The 22,249-nt window shown below is 53.7% G+C and overlaps 4 protein-coding genes and 1 long non-coding RNA gene across 8 annotated transcripts in view; 3 read left to right on the plus strand and 2 right to left on the minus strand.

The window, feature by feature from the left end:
- Positions 1 to 3,250, minus strand: part of LOC102014682 — a 10,107-nt gene extending 6,857 nt beyond the window's left edge. The window contains exon 1 of the long non-coding RNA XR_260899.2: positions 2,690 to 3,250. This is a non-coding gene — a long non-coding RNA (uncharacterized LOC102014682). The remainder of the gene's footprint in view (positions 1 to 2,689) is intronic.
- Positions 3,251 to 3,275: 25 nt separating this feature from the next.
- Syvn1 (synovial apoptosis inhibitor 1, synoviolin) lies at positions 3,276 to 10,290 on the plus strand. 4 transcript variants are annotated; one of them, XM_005384510.2, is made up of 16 exons: positions 3,276 to 3,382; positions 4,191 to 4,339; positions 4,556 to 4,648; positions 4,735 to 4,887; positions 4,995 to 5,043; positions 5,442 to 5,545; positions 6,145 to 6,271; positions 6,363 to 6,462; positions 6,542 to 6,607; positions 6,701 to 6,817; positions 6,900 to 7,063; positions 7,258 to 7,386; positions 7,476 to 7,634; positions 7,725 to 7,911; positions 8,850 to 9,004; positions 9,087 to 10,290. In XM_005384510.2, the coding sequence occupies exons 2-16, from the start codon at positions 4,208 to 4,210 to the stop codon at positions 9,191 to 9,193; spliced, it is 1,842 nt and encodes a 613-aa protein (XP_005384567.1). In that variant the 5' UTR covers positions 3,276 to 3,382; positions 4,191 to 4,207; the 3' UTR covers positions 9,194 to 10,290. The 4 variants fall into 4 exon arrangements, with proteins under 4 accessions (XP_005384567.1, XP_013369510.1, XP_005384569.1 ...); XM_005384512.2 differs by lacking the exon at positions 3,276 to 3,382 and adding an exon at positions 3,400 to 3,565; XM_005384511.2 differs by lacking the exon at positions 3,276 to 3,382 and adding an exon at positions 3,583 to 3,663.
- Positions 10,291 to 11,081: 791 nt separating this feature from the next.
- Mrpl49 (mitochondrial ribosomal protein L49) lies at positions 11,082 to 13,621 on the minus strand. The gene is made up of 4 exons (XM_005384513.2): positions 13,497 to 13,621; positions 12,798 to 12,948; positions 11,730 to 11,854; positions 11,082 to 11,657 (listed from the first exon to the last, which is right to left on the minus strand). The coding sequence occupies exons 1-4, from the start codon at positions 13,572 to 13,574 to the stop codon at positions 11,511 to 11,513; spliced, it is 501 nt and encodes a 166-aa protein (XP_005384570.1). The 5' UTR covers positions 13,575 to 13,621; the 3' UTR covers positions 11,082 to 11,510.
- A 114-nt stretch (positions 13,622 to 13,735) lies between these two features.
- Fau (Finkel-Biskis-Reilly murine sarcoma virus (FBR-MuSV) ubiquitously expressed) lies at positions 13,736 to 16,198 on the plus strand. The gene is made up of 5 exons (XM_005384514.1): positions 13,736 to 13,847; positions 14,112 to 14,194; positions 14,287 to 14,431; positions 15,790 to 15,845; positions 16,021 to 16,198. The coding sequence occupies exons 2-5, from the start codon at positions 14,120 to 14,122 to the stop codon at positions 16,144 to 16,146; spliced, it is 402 nt and encodes a 133-aa protein (XP_005384571.1). The 5' UTR covers positions 13,736 to 13,847; positions 14,112 to 14,119; the 3' UTR covers positions 16,147 to 16,198.
- A 4,490-nt stretch (positions 16,199 to 20,688) lies between these two features.
- Znhit2 (zinc finger, HIT-type containing 2) lies at positions 20,689 to 22,187 on the plus strand. Its single transcript, XM_005384515.2, has one exon. It carries the CDS (start codon positions 20,987 to 20,989, stop codon positions 22,145 to 22,147), a length of 1,161 nt encoding a protein of 386 aa, XP_005384572.1. The 5' UTR covers positions 20,689 to 20,986; the 3' UTR covers positions 22,148 to 22,187.
- The last annotated feature ends 62 nt before the right edge of the window (positions 22,188 to 22,249 follow it).

A 22,249-nucleotide genomic window follows, 5' to 3' on the forward strand; every position in this document is an offset into this window, starting at 1 on the left:
AAATTTGAGGCCAGCCTGGCCTACATAGTGAGTTAAAGGCCAGCCTAAACTACAAAGTGAGAAGTGAGACCCTGTGTCTAGCCCCCCACAAATACTGAGCTTGTTAGCCTCCTGGACTTGATAAAATCTTGTGTTGTTTCTCTGTGAGGAAGAGGAATATAGTTAATTAACTGAATCTTTTATGTTTTTTTGTGTTTGTTGAGCCAGGGTCTCACATGCAGTTCAGGCTGGCCTTGATCTCAGCGATCCTCCTGCCTCAGCCTCCCAAGTGCTGGGATTACAGGTGTGTGCCATCACCCTGGCTGAACTGATTCATCTTTACAATATTCACTGATCTATTAATGTTTTCTATTGCATCTTGGGTCAATTTTCACACATCTTTTATTTTCTAAGGAACTGTTCATTTCACCTAAGTTTTCAAATGTATTGCCATAAAAGTACATCTAGTGAGCGACCCAAATGAGGTGGGACACATCTGTAGTCCCAGCTAGTTGGGAGGCTGAGGCAGGAGGACTGCCTGAGCCTAGGCGTTCCAGGCCAGCCTAGCAACCCAGCAATCTGAAACCACACCAAACCAACCAAACAAGTTCAGCCTGACTTTTAATAATCTCCTCTGTGTCTATTTATTTTCTTTTTTTGTTCTTCGTACTCTTTGCACCTTAACTTTATCTTCTTGGTCTGTCTTGCCAAAATTTGTCTTACTAGCTTATTCAAAGAACCAGCTTTTAACTTTGTGATTCTGTTTTCACTTCATCTGTTTTATTAATTTCTACTCTTGCCTTTATTTCCTTGCCTACTTTACTGATACAGTTCACACAGACTGATAAACACCTTTTTTTGGGTCTTTTTTCAATTCACTTTATAGCCCAGGATAGCCTCGAACTCAAAACCCTCCTCCTGCCTCAGCCTCCCAAGTACTGGGATTACAGGCATGCACCACCACACCCGGCTAATCACCATTTGTTTTAACCTCTGAATTTTTATTTGCCCCTTGTCCCCAGGGACCCCTGTTCCCGCTGCCTCAGCATTCAGTGTCGTTGGTTCCGGGTCCTTTGCTGCCCACCATCCTGCAGGTGGTGTCCTCTGAATGGTTGCAAGAAGTAGCTGCTGTCCAGGGCACCATCTGGGCTGAAGTCCTCCCCATATTCCAGCAGGCGATGGTAGGTAGCAATCTCAGCCCCCACCCTGACCGTGCTGTTCAGCAGCTGGATTGAGCGGTGGAGCTAGTGGCAAAGCTCACGCTGTCCAGCACTCAGGTTCAGGCTACCAGTAGTCACTTTTGATACTGAGGATGTATGGAGAACCACTCAGACTGCTTCAGAGCTCAGGGGCATCTAATCTGAGGATGTGACCCCGATTGTCTAGCACAAGCCCACAGTGGATACAACTGTGTAACCATGACTTAGCACAGGTAAACACACATGATGCTGGTTACAGCATTATGTAAGAATGTAAATATGAGATAACAACCTGTATAAGAATTATACAATAAAAAAAGTATACAATAAAGACACAGGTGACTCTTGGGCTCTTCTGCTCTGCTCCATGCTGCCTGCTGATGTCTTGCACGCATGCATTCTTTAACCTTGGGACCTCACCCGAGAACTGCCCCCCCTCTCCACCAGGCTGACAGGATAGAACAAGGGCTCACACTTGCTAGGCCTTGCTAAGCACTCTCACTGAGCTACACCCCCAACTCTTTTTATTTTATTAGTATTTATTTTTGTTTTTTTTGAGACAGGGTCTCACTATGCAGTTCAGGCTGGCCTTGAGCTCACTTTGTAGCCCAGGCTGGTGTCGAACTCGCAACGATCCTCCTGCCTTCAGCCTCCTGAGTGCTGGGATTACAGGCGTGCACCACCACACCCGGTCTATTTTATTATTTTTTTGAGTCAGGGTCTTGCTGAATTAATTGCTCAGGCCAACACCAAATTTCTAATCGTCCTACCTCAGCCTCATTACAGTTAGTTATGCATCACCATAGCCAGCTGACAGTCATCATTGTAAACTATACACTAAAATGGTGGCACACGCTTGTAATCACAGCACTCTGAGAGGCTGAGGCAAGAGGGTCTCAAATTTGAGCCCAGCATGGGGAAATGAGCAGTTTAGCTGAGACAGCCTAATCTGGGAACCAACTCATTAACTAGTTACAAGCTGAACCTGTAAGGTCAACAGATGGAGGGTGTGATGTCTGAGGCCAACAGTATGGGGATCATTTTCCTACGTTTAAAATGGGGATAGCACCACCTAGCTGACAAAACTTTGATGAGCGATGGTTAAATACGATGACGAAGGAAAACTCAAGGCACAAACGGAGGTGAATTAGCTCCACTCAGTTAACGAGACAGCTGAACTGGAGGCGACAAAGGATGAAACAGGCAGCCCAGGACCAGTGGGGCCGTGGTCGTGAGCCAGGACAGAACAAGGCAAGGCCAGCGAAACCGCAGAATACAGAGCCGGGTGAGCGTATGCGGCGTTGAGTCAGTCTCCGCACAAAACACGAGACTGGCAGAATCAAAGCTCAGCCTTCACCGCAGCCACCAGCACACCTGACTGCTCCTCCCTTTCGGTGCACAGCAAACGCTCCCCTACAACAGAGACATCGGACAGAGATCTCCTGCCTACTAACTCCGCTTTCCTCTCAGCCAGCGAGGCAACGGTACCTACCGCCCCGGCAACCACTCACCTGCTTTCCTCTTTCTGTAGGCCAATACATTTCCTTTCTTTCTTTAATTGGTCCGCGTAACTTTATCGCAGCCAATCAGTGGCAGCCACGGGATTCAACTCACTCCCACACAACTTGGGGGGCGTGATGGGGGAGACACATTTCTGTTTCCTGCCTCCGGTTGTGCCAGAGTGCCCCCTTCTGTGTCAAACTGTCGTGACTGCCTCCGGAAAGAAGCGCTAAAACACTTTATATTACTTTGGCTTACTGTAAAGCCTGTCCCTTGCACGCTATCCTCTCCAAGTGGCACAGACCACAGGACGTCCTCCCTTCCAGCGGCTTTGAGAGCCTGAGTCCGGGCTGGTTGAGTCCACGCTGAGGTAGAGACCATACCATCTGAGACTAATAAGGAGGGGTTCCCACCCCTCCGTCGTCGCCCTATTCCTTTCCGACCACCGTTTGCATTTCTTGCTCTGTCCACCGAGGACACGAACGCCAGAACCCGCAGTAAAACTTCTGTTCCTGGCACGAGGCAGGGCGGGCGGTGCGAAAGAAGGCAGGACGTGCTTGGTACGGTCCACGCCTCGCCCCGCGCCGCCGGAAGTGAGGTGTCTTACCCTCGGACTTCCGGTTCGCAGGGGGTGGGGAGTGTTGTTAACCGGAGCCGCTGCCGCAGTCGCGGGGAGTGAGCCGGCTCGCGGCGTTGGGCTCCTGGTGAGTCAGGCCAGGCGAGGCCAGGGATGAGATTGGGGCCCTTGTAGTCAGCGGGATAGCGCACCTCGGTCCCGCCGCCCGCTTTCGGTCTGTCTAGCCGGCGGGAGACCTCAGGCGCCGGCCCCGCCACTGTCCCAGAGGCTGGGCCCCGCCTGCGACGCTCCCGACTCCTGGCGCTCACAGGTGCGCGGCCGCGAGGGCGACCGGGGCCCCTCTCCGTCCCGCCGCGACTGCGCCCCGCTGGCCGGCCGTTCCTCTGGAGCCCCAAGTTGACACTTCCCGTAGGTTGGGGACGCGGGGGTTCCAGGCTGATGTTCTCTGCCCGCCGCCGAGCGCCCGTCGGCGCTGCCCATCCCGCCACAGCTGTCACTCGGCGCTGCGCCCCTCGGGCCTCTGTCCGCCCTGGCCGTTGGTTCCCGCCCCCGGGGCCGGTTTTGTTTTGCCTCCCAGCCCAGCACCTTCCGTCCAGGGTCAGCGGTGGCAGGCGGTCCCCCGCCGCCTCCAGCACTGCTGCTTTTCCTCGTGGCCTCCCTAGAGGAGACCGCTTGGCAGGCAGTGTGGAAAGAGCCCTAGATTCGCAACAGGCCTGACCCAGGTTCCAGGCCTTGCTAGGTCTTGCATCAGGGTGACCACTTAACCTCTTTGGGGCCGTTTCTTTTTGTGAAAGGGGGAAACATGCAGTTCTCGACCTGATGATTGTGAAGTGAGGTTTTTTTTCCCTTTCTGCCACTGACGCTGTGCCAGGCACGGTGCTAGCTCTGCACGGAATGGCCATCCCATATGGTGTCTTCCTCCCCACCTCGCCTAGGTCGCCAGGCCAGGGCAATGTTCCGCACCGCAGTGATGATGGCGGCCAGCCTGGCGCTGACCGGGGCCGTGGTGGCTCACGCCTACTACCTCAAGCACCAGTTCTACCCCACTGTGGTGTACCTGACCAAGTCCAGCCCCAGCATGGCAGTGAGTTCAGGCCTCGGAGGGAGGAGCTTGGGAGGGAAGGAGGAGACTGCCTGGGCAGGGGCTGGGCTACAGGGCAGGTAAGTGGGCCTGAAGTAGCCGCTGGCTGCTTAACTTCGAATAACCTCTGATGAGGACTTGGGGAGGTGCCTGCGTGATAAGGGCCAGGCCGAGGAAAGAAGAAGGTGACCTCCAACTAGAGCTTCTCCTCACTCGCAGGTCCTGTACATCCAGGCCTTCGTCCTGGTCTTCCTCTTGGGCAAGGTGATGGGCAAGGTGTTCTTTGGGCAGCTGAGGGCAGCAGAGATGGAGGTAAGTTGGAGACTCCCAAGGTGAGGGACAGGGCACCGGGCGAGCAGAATGTCTTGGTCCCACGTCCTCCGTTGCTCAACCTCCAGCACCTTCTGGAGCGTTCCTGGTATGCTGTCACCGAGACCTGTCTGGCCTTCACTGTTTTTCGGGACGACTTCAGCCCCCGCTTCGTTGCGCTCTTCACTCTCCTCCTCTTCCTCAAGTGTTTCCACTGGCTGGCTGAGGACCGTGTGGACTTTGTGAGTCGCGAGCGGCTGGTGGGCAGCCTTGTGGAGCAGTGAGGTCTGGCCTGGGGACGTGGGGTGACCCAGCTTTCCTGATGGGGCCCCTCTCTGCTCTGCCTTAGATGGAACGCAGCCCCAATATCTCCTGGCTCTTTCACTGCCGCATCGTCTGTGAGTGAGACTCGTGGCGGGGAGGGGATTGCTGGAGGGAGGAGAGGCGCCATGGAGGCCTGGGACGTGAAAAGTCACTAACCATGGACCCGCACCCCAGAGCACAGCTGTACAGGAAAGATAATTTAGGAAGCTAATTTGCATTGTCTGCCCTGTTCCACTCCAGAGCTTCTCAACTGCCTGGGCCCTCAGCTCTCTGCCTTCTCACCTGGAGCCTGGGCCACCTCACCTCCACCCCTAACTGGGGTTCCCAGAGGACCAAGGCAGTGGAGTGTGCCCACCTGAGTAGATGGCTGGGGCCCTGGTCATTGTGGGCTTGAGGGTGGGGCTGTTTTAGAACAGAAAGTGACTGTCAGACTGGGCTAACCCCATCTACCCCCACTCGGGGGTCCCCACAGCTCTTATGTTCCTCTTGGGTATCCTGGACTTCCTCTTCGTCAGCCATGCCTATCACAGCATCCTGACCCGTGGGGCCTCTGTGCAGCTGGTGTTTGGCTTTGAGGTAAAGCTGGCTTGGGAGGTTGAGAGGATAAGCCTGAGGTGGCACTGCATGTGCCTTAAATAACCCTTAATAGCACCTGCTCTGTGGCCATCTCATGCTGGCTACCAAGGAGCAGCAGTCAGTCAGGCCTGGCCCCTGCACACACTCCCGAGGGGATTGCTAGCTAGCTGGCTCAAAGAGGCTGGTGGGGAGCAGCCCCCACCTGGTGCTCAGGGAGGGCTTCCCAGAGGCTAATGCCAGAGCTGGTGATGGATGGATGGACAGACACAGAGAAGAGAGAATCAGCTGGATGGACCATGGGTGAGGTGTGTCCCAGGCAGAGGGAGTGCTGAGTGACAGTAGCTCACACTGCTGGGTGCTCGCTCACCACTTGCCAGACTTGTGCTGAGCTCAGTCAGCAGGACAACATTGCCATAAATGAAGTTAACCCTGCATTTTACCAATGAGCAAACTGAGGTAGAGTGCTTTGGCTAAAGCCCTAATCACTGAGGGAGGAGCTGGACACCCCCAGCAATGTGCAGAGCCTGCGCTGAGGCCAGGGAGCAGCAGTGGCTGGAGGGAGTGGATGTTCACGTCCCCATGGTACCCTCTCCCCCCAGTACGCTATTCTGATGACCATGGTGCTCACCATCTTCATCAAGTATGTGCTGCACTCCGTGGACCTCCAGAGCGAGAACCCCTGGGACAATAAGGCTGTGTACATGCTCTACACGGAGCTGTTCACAGGTGAGAGGAGCCTGGGCCTGGTCTGACCAGACCAGCCTCCCCCTCTGGCTGCCAGACCCCATAACCTGCTCTCTGCATCTGTTGCCCCAAGGCTTCATCAAGGTTCTGCTGTACATGGCCTTCATGACCATCATGATCAAGGTGCACACCTTCCCACTCTTTGCCATCCGGCCCATGTACCTGGCCATGAGGTGAGCCCAGCCCCGTCCTTTCCCTCTCTCTCCCTGGTCCCTCCACTCCTTTTCCTGCATTCACTGACTGTTCTTATAGGCAGTTCAAGAAAGCTGTGACAGATGCCATCATGTCACGAAGAGCCATCCGCAACATGAACACACTGTAAGTGGCCTTGTCAGGGCTGTTGTCGCAAATTCTGTCCTAGGTCCCCTTGCTTCCAGCTGTGGTCCTGACACATGCTCTGCCATGCTACAGGTATCCAGATGCAACCCCTGAGGAACTCCAGGCCATGGACAATGTCTGCATCATCTGCCGAGAAGAGATGGTGACTGGTGCCAAGAGACTACCCTGCAACCACATCTTCCATACCAGGTAGCTGGGGCCCTGGGAGTCTGCACACCAACGTACAAGGCCCTGGAGAGGTTGCTGACCACTGTCTGGCCTTGTCCCCCAGCTGCCTGCGCTCCTGGTTCCAGAGGCAGCAGACCTGCCCCACCTGCCGTATGGATGTTCTTCGGGCATCACTGCCAGCCCAGTCACCACCGCCCCCTGAGCCCGCAGACCAGGGGCCACCCCCTGCCCCTCATCCCCCACCACTCATGCCCCAGCCCCCTAACTGTGAGTGTCCCTCTTGTTGGCTTTCCACCACATTGGGGGTACTTGCCTGGGCTGGGTGTGGGAGATCCTGGAGGGCCCAAGTCACAGCTCAGTCAAGGCCAAGGAGGGTGAAAAGATGAGAAACTGCTGATTGCTGTGAGCAGGGTGGAGCTTCCGGCAGCTGAGCTCTCCTCTTATGCCTGTCCTCTCTCCAGTCCCCCAGGGCCTCCTGCCTCCTTTTCCTCCAGGCATGTTCCCCCTGTGGCCCCCTGTGGGCCCCTTCCCACCTGTCCCACCTCCCCCAAGCTCAGGAGAGGCTGCGGCGCCCCCGTCCACCAGTGCAGGTAAGCTTTTGGGTAATGTGGCAGAGGGTGGTGGCCGGGGAGGACTAGGATGGCTCTGCACCACTCTGACCTGGTGTTCTGCTCTTTAGCGGCCCTTTCTCGGCCAAGTGGAACAGCCACAACTACAGCTGCTGGCACCAGTGCCTCTGCCCCAGTGCCTGGCTCTGCCCCTGCCCCAGAGGCCAACCCTGCCCCAGGCTTCCCCTTCCCTCCTCCCTGGATGGGCATGCCCCTGCCTCCACTGTTCGGTAAGCTGGGCCACGCTGGAATGTTCTAGAGGGCGGGGAGGGTGTGCGGCTGGCTTAGGCAGCCCAGACTAACCCCTCCCCATCCCCCAGCCTTCCCCCCTATGCCTGTGCCCCCTGCGGGCTTTGCTGGGCTGACCCCAGAGGAGCTTCGGGCTCTGGAAGGGCATGAGCAGCAGCACATAGAGGCCCGACTGCAGAGCCTGCGCAACATCCACACGCTGCTGGACGCCGCCATGCTGCAGATCAACCAGTACCTCACTGTGCTAGCCTCTTTGGGGTGCGTCTGCGTGGGGTAGAGTGGGTGGAGCTGCCAGGAGGGCTCCCACAGTTGTTCTTGGCATTCATCTCCCCTGTACCACTCTGACATCTGCTTACACTTAGGGCACCTATCTGCAGGGACATCCAGTTTCAGGGAGCTCTTGATTATTCCCAATGCCTTTATTCTTCCTCTCCAGCAAGTGTATCTGATGTTAATGGAAGTGTTTATTAGCTTATCTTCAATCTTATTCTTTTGTTTTTTGGAACTCAAAATTACAAGGTGCGTGGCAGAGTTAAAGGCATACATGAAAGCCCCGGTTTTAGTCAGTCATGGTGGCACATGCTTGTAATCCCAGCACTTGGGAGGCTGAGACAGGAGGATCGCTGTAAGTTCAAGGCCAGCCTGGGCCACATGGCAAGACCCTGTCTCAAAAAAGAAATAAGCCTTGGTTTCAATTCCAAGCATCACCAAAGAAGAGTAAACTCAAGCTCTTCTTAGTTTCCATTGCCTCAGCTCATCGCCAAACACCTCTTGACACTAAGAACTGCCAGTCAGGTGGGCAGGTGACAGTTTAAGTGCCAGCCCCACTGCTACTTGCTTGGGGACTTCCTTTGCCTTGTGGGAATAAAGTAATTCTAAATCCTACTCCCACGTGACATTTATGAAGTGCCTGGCTCCTGTTCAGTGTGGAGGGACACTGGCGTCCAAGGCCTGAGCCCTCTGTGCCTTACTCTGGATGCCCTGTAAGGCTGACACCCGCAGTGGGGACTGCAGGATGGTGGCAGAAGGGTCAGCAGTCCCTGCCTGCAAGTGAGATAGTTCATGGGACAAAACCACTGGGCCCTTGAGGTGTCGCCCTATCCACTTGTGTTTTTGCCTATTAGTGACTGTGGCCATATGGGGTACATCTCCTAGGATGCCAGGGACAGACTGGATTTTGTCCCTTCTCTTGCCAGGCCCCCTCGTCCTGCCACTTCAGGTGGCCCCACAGAAGACACTGGCTCCACAGCTGTTGCTGCTGCCTCCTCTACCAGCACCCCCAGCTCTGAGACCACCAATGCCCCATCCCCAGGAGCCTCCCCACCAGCCCAGGAAACTGAAAAGCCTCTAGGTGGGTGTGATCAGGCTGGGGGTGGGGGTGGGGGTGTCGCCAGGGTTTCCCAGGGTTCCACTTCTGACTTCTCTGTCCCCAGCTCCTGAGTCAGTGGGCGCTGAGGAGCTACCTGAAGATGGAGAGCCTGATGCTGCAGAGCTCCGCAGGCGCCGCCTGCAAAAGCTCGAGTCCCCTGTTGGCCACTGACACTGCCCGAGCCCTGTCCCCACTCTCCTGAGCAGCCCTTGCTGGAACTCATCCTGCCACCAAGTGCCAGCTCCCTCTGTCTGCACCAGGGAGTCGTAACCCCAGCTCTGAGAAAGAGGCGGCAGCATTGCTGAGGCCAGGTGGAAAGAAGGCTGTTTCAGTTGGCTCAGCAGCCCCGGGGGTACCAGTCAGTTCCAGCCGGCCGGCCTCTCCACCATACCGCTGTGCTGTGGCCGGGCCGGCCAGCCAGCGCTGTGAAGACAGAAAGTTTGGCCTCTGAAACCCTCTCCCTACCCCTTCTTTCCTGGGAGAAGGGCAGCCCCTCTGAGCCCTACTTGTGTGTGCGGGGTCACGCTGCAGTGCCGAACAGTATTAGCTCCCGTTCCCACGTGTGGATCCTGGAAGGGCTGGGGCAGGCCAGGAACTTGCTGTGGCCCTCCCACCAAGACTGGTACCAATTTCCTTTTCTTACCCCAATCTTCCCAAAAGCCCCCTGTGGTGGTGGCTGTGCCCCCATGCCCTCTGGCATTTCCACATCTTATTGGCAACCATACAACTCAGGGAAAGGAGTGCCTGGGGGTGGGGGGCAGGCGGGCAGCACTGAGGGACCCTGCCCTGCCCCTCCCCCAGGCCCCTTCCCCATAGTTTCTCAGGTGAGGCTGAGACGTCTCACCCAGCAGCCACTGCCCAGCCACACCAGGGCTGAGGGCTGGCGCGCTGCTCCTCAACCACTGCAACCCAGAATCCAAGAAGGCCATTGTTGATCCCACAGGACTTGTCTAGAGTCAGGATTGGAACTACTTCCTCACCTGGGGCCTTTTGGCTTAAACCAGTCTTTTGAAATTGAATGTTTGACCCCAGAAAGGAGCAGCAGGAGCACTGGCTCCTAGTTTTTCTAGTTTAGAACAGGCTCTGGGACAGGAAGGGAACATGGGAGCGGAGGCCTCCCCGCCCCGCCCCTGTCCTTTTTCCCCTCTGTTTTGTGTTACAAGAGTTGCTGGAGACCGTTTCAGATGATTATTTAATTTGTAAATATTGTACAAATTTTAATAGCTTAAATTGTATATACAGCCAAATAAAAACTTGCATTAACAATTGGTGGGCTTGCGTCGGATCGAGGTCCAGCTCCTCTTCCTGGCAGAGGTTGTGGGTTTGAGAATGGCCTGGAATCTCCAGGAGTGAGGAAACTGACTGTTAAGCAGCCAGGAAGACATACCAATTTTACATATTGAGAGGCAGCCTCAGAGAGGCTTAGTACCCTGTGTCAGATCACATGGGGCAGCCAGCACCTGAACACTGTCTTAGCCAGTTTTGAGTAGGGTGAGGCCTTTGGCTCTTGTGACTCCAGGGGTGAGCAAGTGTGAAGGCTACTCGGGCTGGATGGCAGCAGTGAAAGGCCAGCCTCTTCCTGCCTGCAGACCCCTGGCTGGCCTCTACTCCAGGCCTGCAAGTTGGGAAGGCCCTGCCCAATGGCTTTGAAGGCCCTGCCCAGGCACCCCCTTGTGGCCAGGCCAGCCAGAGCTAATCACCTAACTCCTGGAGCTAGAGACCCAAGCAAGAAGGCTCCAGTCTGCCTTGGAATGGCACAGGCATCCGCAAGAGACCACTTCCCTCTCCATGAGGCTGTTACCGTGGCACTCTGTGTCCCAGTGCCCAGCAGTACACTCAGCACTTAGACCCATCCCTGAGTCATCTGTGTTTTACAATCTCTCCCAAGCCAGGTCTGGCCTAGAGCAAGGTCTCAGGCGCATTCCCAGCAGTGAGCAGGAATGAACCTGCCCTAACCAGGCGGGCTATTACTTTTTTTTTTTCCCCTCTTTTTTTGAGACAGGGTCTCGCTATGCAGTTCAGGCTGGCCTTGAGCTCACTTTGTAGCCCAGGCTGGTCTTGAACTCGCCAATGATCCTCCTGCCTCAGCCTCCCAAGTGCTGGGATTACAGGTGTGCACCACCACACCCAGCTCTGGGCTATCCCCTAAATATCTGATATCCCCTTAATCTGAACAGTTAAACCCAAGGAGCCCCCCAAAAGCAGGCCACAGTGACAGGAAGGACAGCAATTAATTGCCCCTACTACCTTGGCTATTCCTGGTGGGTTTCCCATGCTGGGCAGCTCTTCCCAGTGGACCCACGTATCAGAGCCCATTTCCCCTTTATACAAGCAAGATCTGACTCCAAAACCCTTTAGCCCTTACTTTCTGCCGTGCCCAAACCGTCAACCCTGGTCCTTGTATCCTTCCCAGGAGCTCTAATACCCACTTTCTTCCTCCCAAGGTTCCCTGGACTCCAGTCTGTCCATGCAGGCTGCTCGGTAGACCTCAGAAGCCCTTCTCGAGGAGCCAGGCTTTGAGTTGCTCATCAAAGTAGCCCTTGACCCGCAAGGTACCTGTCACCTCATTAACCTGGGTGACAGGTGTCTTCCCCAGCAGCGGGCTCAAAAAATCTTCCACATCCTTCTGCAGGGCCTGGGGAAAGATGACAGATCAGGCCTGTTGGTCTTTTTGGAGGACCCTGCTCCCCCTCCCACGCACACTTACCCAGATGTCTCCCTCCACTTTCCGGATCACAGTCATTTGGCGGTTGCCATGTGTAATGTCTTTGTAGACAGGGATGTTATGCATTCGGGAACGCCGCACAATGTAGGGCAGGTCGGGTGGGGGATCTGTGACGGGGAAATAGTGACAAGTCAACTCCTAGGCGTCATCCTACCTCAACCAAGGCCCTTCCCTTCACAAAACCTGCAGAGGGTTGTTGCATCCAGTTGGACCAAGGCACCTCCAGATTTCAGGCCAGGGCATCTCATCTCTCCTTCAGTCTATAGAATCAAGACCAAATTGTTCAACCTGGTATCCTACATAGGGCCTGGTACCAAATATCAGGCACTAAAGAAGTCAGGGCCACACCTTCCTGGATCTCTGGGTCCCCTCTAAAGCCAACTGCTGCCCTTTTCCACTGGGCTAGGTTAGATGAGGTCAATTTCTGGAACAAAGTGATAGGAGTTTACAAACACTGAACACCTACCATACACTGGGCTCAGTACTAAGTGTTTTATTTCCACTTTACTGAAACTGAGGCTGGAAGAAGCTAAGTGACTAACTCAAGATCACAAAAGGAATGAACAACAGAACCAAATTCAAACTCCATATTACATGACTCCCAAGCCGTGTTCTCAATTACGGCACAGTCCGGTGAGAGAGGGACCATGCACTGGGGTCTTCTCTTTATGCTTCTTTTTTTTTGCCCTATGAGCCCCCACCCAGCACTACAGTTGGACAGGTACCAGTGAAATTGAGGGCTCCACACCTGGACCCTTCCTTGGGCTTGAGACAATTCTAACCTTAAGGGATCTCTTTTTTTTTTTTTTTTTTTTTTTGTCTTTTTGAGACAGGGTCTCCCTATGCAGTTGAGGCTGGCCTTGAGCTCACTTGGTAGCCCAGGCTGGTCTCGAACTCACAAAGATCCTCCTGCCTCAGCCTCCCGAGTGCTGGGATTACAGGCCATGTGCCACCACGCCCGGCTGGGATCTCATCATGAGTCTGAACCCACTGGGCAGGCTGACCACTGGGGAGGGGAATGCCTTTCAACCATCCCCACTCCCAGCTCACCTCTGGGAGGCTGCCAGCCACTAGGAGTGGGATAATGTTCATGCTTTGGTGGCTTTGGGATGCTGGTGGGAGGTAACAGGCGTTCCACGAACTGGAATTCATCCGCTGACTCCACAAAGCCACGGTAATCAGGAGGCCCCTGCGTTTGGCTCTGAGGCAAAACAAATAAATCAACCACCGCTCCACTGACTCATTCCACGTAAGAGAAACTTAGCAGAAAAAGGAAACACTTAAGGGAGAGAAAACAACATAAATAAAAGACGTGTTTTCCAGCGTGCAGCGTGCCGGTGGCACTGGGAAAGACGTTCAATCACTCTGAACAGTAGGGTGTCTCAGAATTTCCGTAGGGCTCCAACCACAAATTTTAACAAATCATAATTTCCCCACTAAACTGATACGATGGGATCCAGGCAGCGAAAGTCGATGTGCAGCTCCTGTCAGTACTGACTAACCTGGGCTTTCCTGCAGCTACATTCCAACCTTCACTCCGCCCCTCACCCCCTCACCCTCCACCCAAGCGCGCTCCGGAGCCTGCCGCCTTCCTTCCCACTCAACCTTCTAGCTACCCTTCAGGCAAGGGCCACTGATTAGGAAAACTAAGACCCTATGTATAAATACAGGTTCCAGGGTTACAGTGACTAACAACGGCCTTGCCATCCCGCTCTGCCCCACCCCCAGCTCCAAGCTCAGGACTCTCACCAGCTGCCGCAACCCGCAACCCCAACCGATGCCAGTTCTCCAGCACCGGAGAGAAGTACGGAACACGACCGCTGCCATCTTGAACTGCTACCTCCCCCGCGACGCTAGTATTCTGCGCGCGCAACCGGCTCGGTCCCGCCCATCCAGCGCGCGCTGCCCCAAACCGAAGGACGCCTGCGCGAAATGTGCAGCGAGGCGGGGCTAGGGCGGTGTGGGCGGTACAAATAAAAGAATGTGCGGTCGCTCAGTAGTGACGTATGGCGCAGTAGGCGGTGAGGACGTGCGCGCTCCCGCTTCTTCCTCTTTCTGGACTCCATCTTCGCGGTAGAGGTAGCTGGCTCAGCTGTTCAGGTAAGATTTGTACGACGGCTGGATTTGGAGGGCTTAGTAGCATTCCTGCCGCCTGGTCAGAGACTGCAGAAGATCCAGGCACAGGAGCTGCCCTGTGGCCCTGGCTCCTGTCCCCAGCCGAATTCCCCAGCAAGCCCTGCCTTCCCCACGTGAGACACCGCGGCTGGCTGCGTCCCGGGATCTTCCGTGGACCGCTTCTCCCATTCCCAGGCCCCCTTTCTCAGCGTTTTGGTCCTTTTCTGAAAGCCGGCTTTCTTTTCCTAGTCGTCAACATGCAGCTCTTTGTCCGCGCCCAGGACCTACATACCCTCGAAGTGACCGGCCAGGAGACGGTCGCCCACATCAAGGTGAGGCGGCGTGGCGGCTCCCGTACTCCGTCCTCTGGGGTTACCCACTTGGGCGCCACAGGGACGCCCACAAGACTTTCCCCCCTCTGTAGGCTCATGTGGCGGCACTGGAGGGCATCGCACCGGAAGATCAAGTCGTGCTCCTGGCAGGCAAACCGCTGGAGGATGAAGCCACCCTAGGCCAGTGTGGGGTGGAAGCCTTGGCCACTCTGGAAGTAGCAGGCCGCATGCTTGGAGGTGAGTGGAGGAAGAGTGGTTTGTTTTGTTTTGTTTTGTTTTGTTTTGTTTTGTTTTGTCTTTTTGAAACAGGGTGTCGCTGTGCAGTTCAGGCTGGCCTTGAGCTCACTTTTGTAGCCCAGGCTGGTCTCGAACTTGCAAAGATTCTCCTGCCTCTGCCTCCCGAGTGCTGGGATTACAGGTGTGCGCCACCACGGCCGGCTAAGAGTGTTTTTTAAACATGTTGGGGTACACAGCTGTGGCAGCTCAGCTCTTTCTTTCTTTTTTTTTTTTTTTTAATTTTGCTTTTTCGAGACAGTCTGGCTATGTAGTACAGGCTGGTTTCAATCTGGCAGTGATTCTCCTGCCTCAGCTACCCAAATGCTGGAATTTACACGTGTGACCCCCATACCCAACCCAGCTCACTTATTTCTGAGATAATACACTTAGTGCCTTAAGGGGGCCCTCAATCCAAGGTGATTGTTCCTGCTTACCCCTCTCAGAAGGAACTTTGGAGAGTTCATGCGGACTGAGCACAATTGTCTGTTTTTTTCTTTCAGTCTCTTACCAGGTGCTTCTAGTTTCCCCAATAAATCCAGGTCATACCAGATCCAGATCCCCAAGGCGCTTTTCAGTTTTGTTAAAAACAAGGGGTGTAGGGGCACATGCCTATAATCCCATCAGCCTACAAGGCTGAGTCAGGAAAGTCATACAGGTTGAGCCCAACCCAGGCAATTTAACGATTGAGACACTGTCTCAAAAATTTTAAAAACTGGGGATGTGGCTCAGTAGAAAGGCCCTGGGTTAAGTCCCTGGTTTAAAAAAAAATCAGGAACTGGGAAATTAGGTTAAATTTCTGCATCTGGCCAGGGATATAGCTCAGTGGTACAAGCACTTGCCTGGCAAGCACAAGGTCCTCCATTCTGTTCCTGGTACCAAAAAAAAAAAAAATTTCTGCATCTTTGTTTCATTTGTTATTGGGCCCTTCATACCTTAGAAATTAAGCTGAAGCTGGACATGGTGGCAAACTCCTGTAATTCCAGCTACCAGGGAGGCTGGGGCAGGAGAATGCAAATTTGAGGGCAGCCTGGCAACTTAGGGAAACTTCGTCTCAAAATAAAAAGAGCCTGGGGTGTTGCTGGCTGGTAGAGTGCCTTGTGGCATTCATTCTCTGGACTGGAGGAGTTTTTTTATTTTTGTATTTTAAAAGTTTTATGGGCAGGGGATATCGCTCAGCACAAGCTCCTGCCTGGCAAGGGCAAGGCCCTGAGTTCAGTTCCCGGTACCTAAAAAATAAAAAAGTTTTAGGTGGAGAGGGGAGATCATACTGGGAGATGCTTCTTGTTTCTTACCTGCTGCTATTTACTTTCCCCTTACAGGTAAAGTCCATGGTTCCCTAGCTCGGGCTGGAAAAGTGAGAGGTCAGACTCCCAAGGTGAGTGAGAATTAGCAGTGGTGTTTGGACCTTGTTCTTTGCTGGCACAGTCAAGCCAAGACCTTTGGTTCCAGCCTACCTGCTCACTGGGTGGAGGGAAGGTTAAGGAAAGGCTTGCCAGGCATGGGAGAGGTCAGCCGAAGTCTGATCGGCGCTGCCTTCTGCCTTTTCCCAGGTGGCCAAACAAGAAAAGAAAAAGAAGAAGACAGGCCGGGCCAAGCGGCGGATGCAGTACAACCGGCGTTTCGTCAACGTCGTGCCCACCTTTGGCAAGAAGAAGGGCCCCAATGCCAACTCATAAATCATAGCTGTGTAACCCCGGCTTTCTCTAATAAAGCCACTTTGCCCAGGCAGCTCGATGTTCCGTTTTCATTTGCAGGCCTTGGGAAGAGGTGTGGCTTCCGGGGCTGGCAGTGTGTCCCTTAGACCAGTGAAGCATGTGGAGAGTGGTAAAGTGTCGGAATCACTGTGGATACAGTCCTTAAGACACGGGGTTTGAGATGTTTCTCCATCCTTACAACTTGATAATTCCTCCTAACTCCTTTCTCTGCTTCCAAATAGAAAAGACAGCAGACATTACTGGCTGGAGGGTTTGTTATGGAGTCAGTGTGAAAGGGAGGGAGGTGGTTTGGGTAGAAGATGAACCAGGGAACAGTAGCCTGACCCTTTGCTGGTGTCTGTTGCTTGACTGCCAAGGCTGTGGCCGACCGTGCACCTCTTGACTGCTTGGCCAGCCTTGCCAACCCAGTCATACCTGTGGTAAGTTTTTCAGTGTTCCAAAAGAGGCTACTTCAAGGCTGGTTCAGGGTTCACATCTAACAAGTCTTCCCACACATAGGGACCTGTTTATAAACATAGTTCTTCAAAGACAGGCTACCTTGATGCTCTGGATTTGGACTGCTGAGCTTTGGGGCATTTTTTTTTTTTCTTCTTCTTTGTTCCATTTCCTGACTGGCTAGGAGTTGCAGTGAGGATACATTAAAAGACATAACTTTGTTTTTTTGAGACAGGGTCTTGCTATGCAGTTTGGGGAGGTGTTGAACTTGGCAGCAATCTTCCTGCCTCAGGCTCTCTTATGCCACTACGCCCAGCTAAAAAATGTGAAGTGTAAATATGGTCTTCCTACCTCAGCCCAGTGCTGGCCCTATGGGTGTGTACCACCACATTTGGCTAATCCCTAGATTTAGAAATGGTTCTTTCTAGCCATTTAAATTTTAAACTGCGGCAGGAGGATCAAGAGTTCAAGGCCAGAGGCCAGTGTGGTAGCACGTCTATAATCCCAGCACTCAGGAGGCTGAGGCAGGAGCACTGGTACAAGTTTGAGACCAGCCTGGACTACAAAGTGAGCTCAAGGCCAGTCTGAACTGCACAGGGAGACACTGTCTCAAAAAGACAAAAAAAGCAAAAGCTGAGTGAGGAGGAACTAGCTGGTTTTGGGCAGAGCAGAAGTCTTTGGAGGAGGAAGGGCCTCACAGTTGGCCTCCCTTTCCTCCTGGGCAGCATAGCCACTATGCTTTATGGCTGGTGGGATGCTACAAGGAGTGAAGGGCTTCGTGTGCACTAGTGTGAAATATCGAGCAAGTAAGATGGACAGCTAAATCTAGACAACAGAGGTGATGAGCCTACTCACCCTCTTGATCCTGTGGCTGCCCAGCAGCCCAGTAATGTGCAGCCTCCAGAAGAGCAACCTGCAATTCAGGCTGGGATACCTGGTAGGCAGAGAGATAAGCAACCAGTGTTGAAGGGGAACAGCCTAAGATGGCATGCAGGGAGATGGTCCACATGTCAAGTGGAAATGTCTGCTGAGATTAGACTACTAAATAGGCAGAGATGGGCCACCATAGACTTAGAAAATGAAGAAAAAACATGCTGGCTATTTCTGTGTTGGCAATTTGACTGTCAGAATTCTCCCAATAAACTTTTACAGTTTTCTCCACAGAAGACTGGCATGGGGGCTGGGGATTTAGCTCAGCGGCACAGCGCCTGCCTGGCAAGTGCAAGGTCCTGAGTTTGATTCCTGGTACTGGAAGAAAAACAAAAACAAAAAAAAAGACTGGCATAATTTGTTTTTGTTTTTGATCTTTTTGAGCCAGGGTCTCGCTATGCAGTTCGGGCTGGCCTTGAGCTCACTTTGTAGCCTAGACTGGTCTCGAACTCACAATAATCCTCCTGCCTCAGCCTCCCAAGTACTGGGATTACAGGCGTGCGCCACCCCGCCTGGCTTATAATTTGTTTACAGTAATTTATTTGTGGGTTTTTTTTTGTATTTTAATAATTCTAAAAGTGCTTTGAGCCAGGTGTGGTGGCACATGACTATAATCCCAGTATTTGAAAGGCTGAGGCAGGAGGATTGCTTTGATCTTGAAGGCCAGCCTGAACTACATAGTGAGAGCCTGTCTCAACAAACAACAACAAAGTGATGTTTTCAACATACACAAGTATCTCTGAGAATAGTTTTGTTTCTACCATTTTAAGCATACATTTTATTCCCTTTTCTCATTTTATGGCATTAGATAGACCTACCAATACAGCATGAAACAGAATGGTGACATTCTTGTCTTATGCCTGATCACAAATGGAAAAGAACTTAACACTTCATCCAGGTGTTTAATGTACTTTTCTTGGGGTAGTTACACTTTATCAAGTAGTGTTGCTCCATTCCATTCTACTCTTGCACAGAATATTCATCTTGAGTGCATGTCGAATTTCATCATCCTTTCTATGGAGATGATCACAGCATTTTTCCCCTCCATTAATCTTTTGTTTGTTTTTTGTCTTTTTTTTGAGACAGGTTCTCGCTATGCAGTTCAGGCTGACCTTGAGCTCATTTTGTAGCCCAGGCGGGTCTCGAACACCTGCCTCAGCCTCCCAAGTGCTGGGATTACAGGCGTGTACCACCACACCTGGCAAGAGTCTTCTAATGATGCTGTCACTTGGAGAGCGACCTGCTCCTATCTGCTGACCGCACTATCCTGCTGTACATGCAAAGTTAAAAGTCATTTCTTTATTTTCCCACATAATTTCCTTTGGTGCTAGATGGCTGTGAATTAGACTGGCCTACTCTAGAATGGTTTTGACACTAGTTCTGTTTATGAAGTTTTAAAATCTAACAATAACAGGAATTATAAAATTAAAAATTAAAAAAACAGTGTGGTGGATCATTCCCATGATCCCAGTACTCGAGAAGCTGAGGTAGGATGTTCACCTTGAGTTTGAGGCTCTATAGCGAGTTCAAGACCAGCCTGAATTACAGAGCAAAACTCTGTCTCAAAAAAAAAAGAAAAAGGAAAAAAGAAAAGAAAAAAAAGGAAGTTTGTTTCCTTTATGTGCCATTTGATTCTACTCATCACTGGGGCGGGGACAGGACAGTATCTCACTCTATAGTTCAGGCTGGTCTTGAACTCACTATGTAATGCCAGGCGTGGTGGCACATGCCTGTAATCCCAGCACTTGGGGAGCTGAGGCAGGAGGATTGTTGCGAGTTCAAGGCCAGCCTGGGCTACAAAGTGAGTTCAAGACCAGCCTGAACTGCATAGCAAGACCCTGTCTCAAAAAGACAAAAAAAAAAAACAAAAACAGAACTCACTATGTAGTGGTCTAAACTACCAAAGGGCTGAAGCCGAATCTTGGTAGTAAAATAAATGATGTGTATCAAGATAAATGCATAGCCAGGGATGGTGATACATGCCTGTAATCCCAGCACTTGGGAGGCTGAGGCAGGAGGATCCCTGTGAGTTTAAGGCCAGCCTGCACTACATAGTGAGCCGGTCTCAAAAACAAAACAAAACAAAAAAGGATTAATGCAGAGTATTTCAGAGTCAGAACTGACAGGACATGGGACTGAATATGAGGTGAGTACCAAAGAACTGGAGCTAGCTGAGTGCAGTGGCACACACCTGTAACCCCAACGCTGAGGAGACTACGCAGGAGAAACAAATTTCAAGCAATCCTGGACAACTTAATCAGGTTCAGTCTCAATATTTTAAAAAAGGTGGGGAGAAGGTGGGCATTGGGTGTGACTCAGTGGTAGAGGGCCCCTGGATTCATCCCCCGGTACTGCGAAACAGACCCTGGGTCTTACCTGGCCGATGCATGAAGCGAGACATCATGGTGATTGGCGCAGTTGTTCATGGCTCATCCCCACTCCACACAATACTGAGCCAGGCTCCGAGTCTTCCCTCGCATTATCTCTGTACTCTTGATCCTTAACATGGAGTCCACATTCAACAGAGATGGATGAACGATGGTAATGTTTAATGAGAAGCTACTTAAGGAAAAAAAGAGGCCTGTGTGGAGGAGAAAATTCAGCCAGAACAGTTAATCTGTTAAACGTGAGTTCAGCTGAAGCGGCAATGCCCCCAACACACCGAGGATGAGGTAATCTGGGTGCTCTTCTCCTCGACTTTTTTCTGTCCTTATAACTGCCTCCCTAACGTATGTCCCCTAAGTAGAAATGCTGCTCCCCCAGTGCAAGGAGGCATTTCATCTCTCATAGGTCTTGCACAACTAGTGTCCGAGAGTAGGTGTTTAGCAAAGGCTGATGTTTGCTGCAGCTCTTTATAGTACTGGAAAAGGGTTCTTTTCGGTTTTTGTTTGTTTTTGAGACAGGGTTTCATTATACAGTTCAGGCTGGCCTTGAACTCACTTTGTAGCCCAGGCTGGCCTCGAACTCCTGGTGTTCCTCCTGCTTCAACCTTCCTTGTGTGTGTGTCTTTTTGAGACAGGGTCTCACTATGCAGTTCAGGCTGGCCTTGAGCTCACTTCGTAGCCCAGGCTGGTCTCAATCTTGCAATGATCCTCCTCCGTCTCCTGAGCGCTGGGATTACAGGCGTGTGCACTGGGGCTAGAACAGTTTTTTTTATTTTTATGTAATCTGGGTCCAAGGTTAGGGTAGCCACTAGAGGACGAGCTGGAAGCCGCGAAGCGCTCGCCTTCAGCGTTTTTTCCATCTCGCTTTGTCACCGTGGTGGGCGGGGCTTGTACGCGGATCCCCGCTTGCACGCTAGGCGTCCGGGTCTGGACGGAAACGGCCGAGAAGCCTGGGTGGCTGCTTACCCTAACGCTTGGTCGGGCTGTCAAAAAAGCGGAAGTAAGCGAAGCGGAACCGGAAGTGGCTACGCTGCAGCGCAGCGCCAGTTGCCATGGAGCCGGCCGGGCCCTGCGGTTTCTGCCCGGCAGGAGAGGCCCAGCCGGCGCGGTACACCTGCCCTCGCTGCAATGTGCCCTACTGCTCCCTGCGCTGCTACCGGGCGCACGGCACCTGCGCCGAAGCCTTCTACCGGGACCAGGTGCTGGGAGAGCTCCGCGGCCGCAGCGCCTCTCCCAGCCGCCTGGCAGGCGCTCTGCGCCGGCTGCGCCAGCAACGCGAGACCGAGGACGAGCCTGGGGAGGCGGGCCTCAGCCCTGGGCCGGCGCCTGGCGCCGTTTCAGAACTCTGGGAACGGCTGTCGCCGGCCGAGAAAGCGGCCTTCGAGCGACTGCTGAGCCGTGGCGAGGCGGGGCGGCTGCTGCCCCCGTGGCGGCCGTGGTGGTGGGGCCGCGGGACCGGACCGCGGCTTCTGGAGGAGCTGGATGGCGGCCCCGACGAGGATCCTGCAGAGCTGGTGAAGGACGCCGCCGCCACCGCGGAGCCTGTTCCCGGAGACCCGGCTCGCGCGCCGGCCGTGCCCACCCGCATCCCCACGCTGGCCAGCCTGAGCCGCGGCCCGGCCTCGCCGCTCCTACGCTTCCAGCTGCCCAACGTGCTGTTCGCCTACGCGCACACTCTCGCCCTCTATCACGGCGGGGACGACGCGCTGCTCTCCGACTTCTGTGCCACGCTGCTCGGCGTCTCCGGAGCCCTGGGTGCCCAGCAAGTCTTCGCCTCGGCGGAGGAAGCCCTGCAGGCCGCGGCCCACGTGCTGGAGGCGGGCGAGCACCCTCCCGGGCCGCTGGGCACACGGGGTGCGATGCAGGAGGCCGCCCGAATTCTGCTGGGCGAGGGTCCCGCTGACCGCAAAGGCTACACGCTGGCAGCACTGGCGCACCTAGCACAGACCCTGGGCCGGGCCCGGAAACAGGCCGTGGCTAGGGAAGAGCGAGATCGCCTCTTCCGGGCCCGGAAGAAGTGCCAGTTCCTACTGGCCTGGACCAACGAAAATGAGGCGGTCCTCATGCCCCTGGCCCTAGACTGCACCGTGGCCCACCGCGCCCATGCTGTGGCAGCTGAGGAGGTGGCAGCTCTCACTGGGGAGCTGGAGCGGCTTTGGGGAGGCCCCGTGCCACCTGCCCCAAAGACTCTCATTGAGGAGCTTCCTGGCTGAACTGGGGACCCTTGGCATTAATAAAACTGTGACTGGTCTACTCACTGCTTGGCAATGCCTGTATCTGAGTCACAACCATTGTCCCCCACAACCCAGACTCTT

Source organism: Chinchilla lanigera, unplaced genomic scaffold (assembly GCF_000276665.1).
Source record: "Chinchilla lanigera isolate Chin_1 unplaced genomic scaffold, ChiLan1.0 scaffold00021, whole genome shotgun sequence".
Lineage (NCBI taxonomy): Eukaryota > Metazoa > Chordata > Mammalia > Rodentia > Chinchillidae > Chinchilla > Chinchilla lanigera.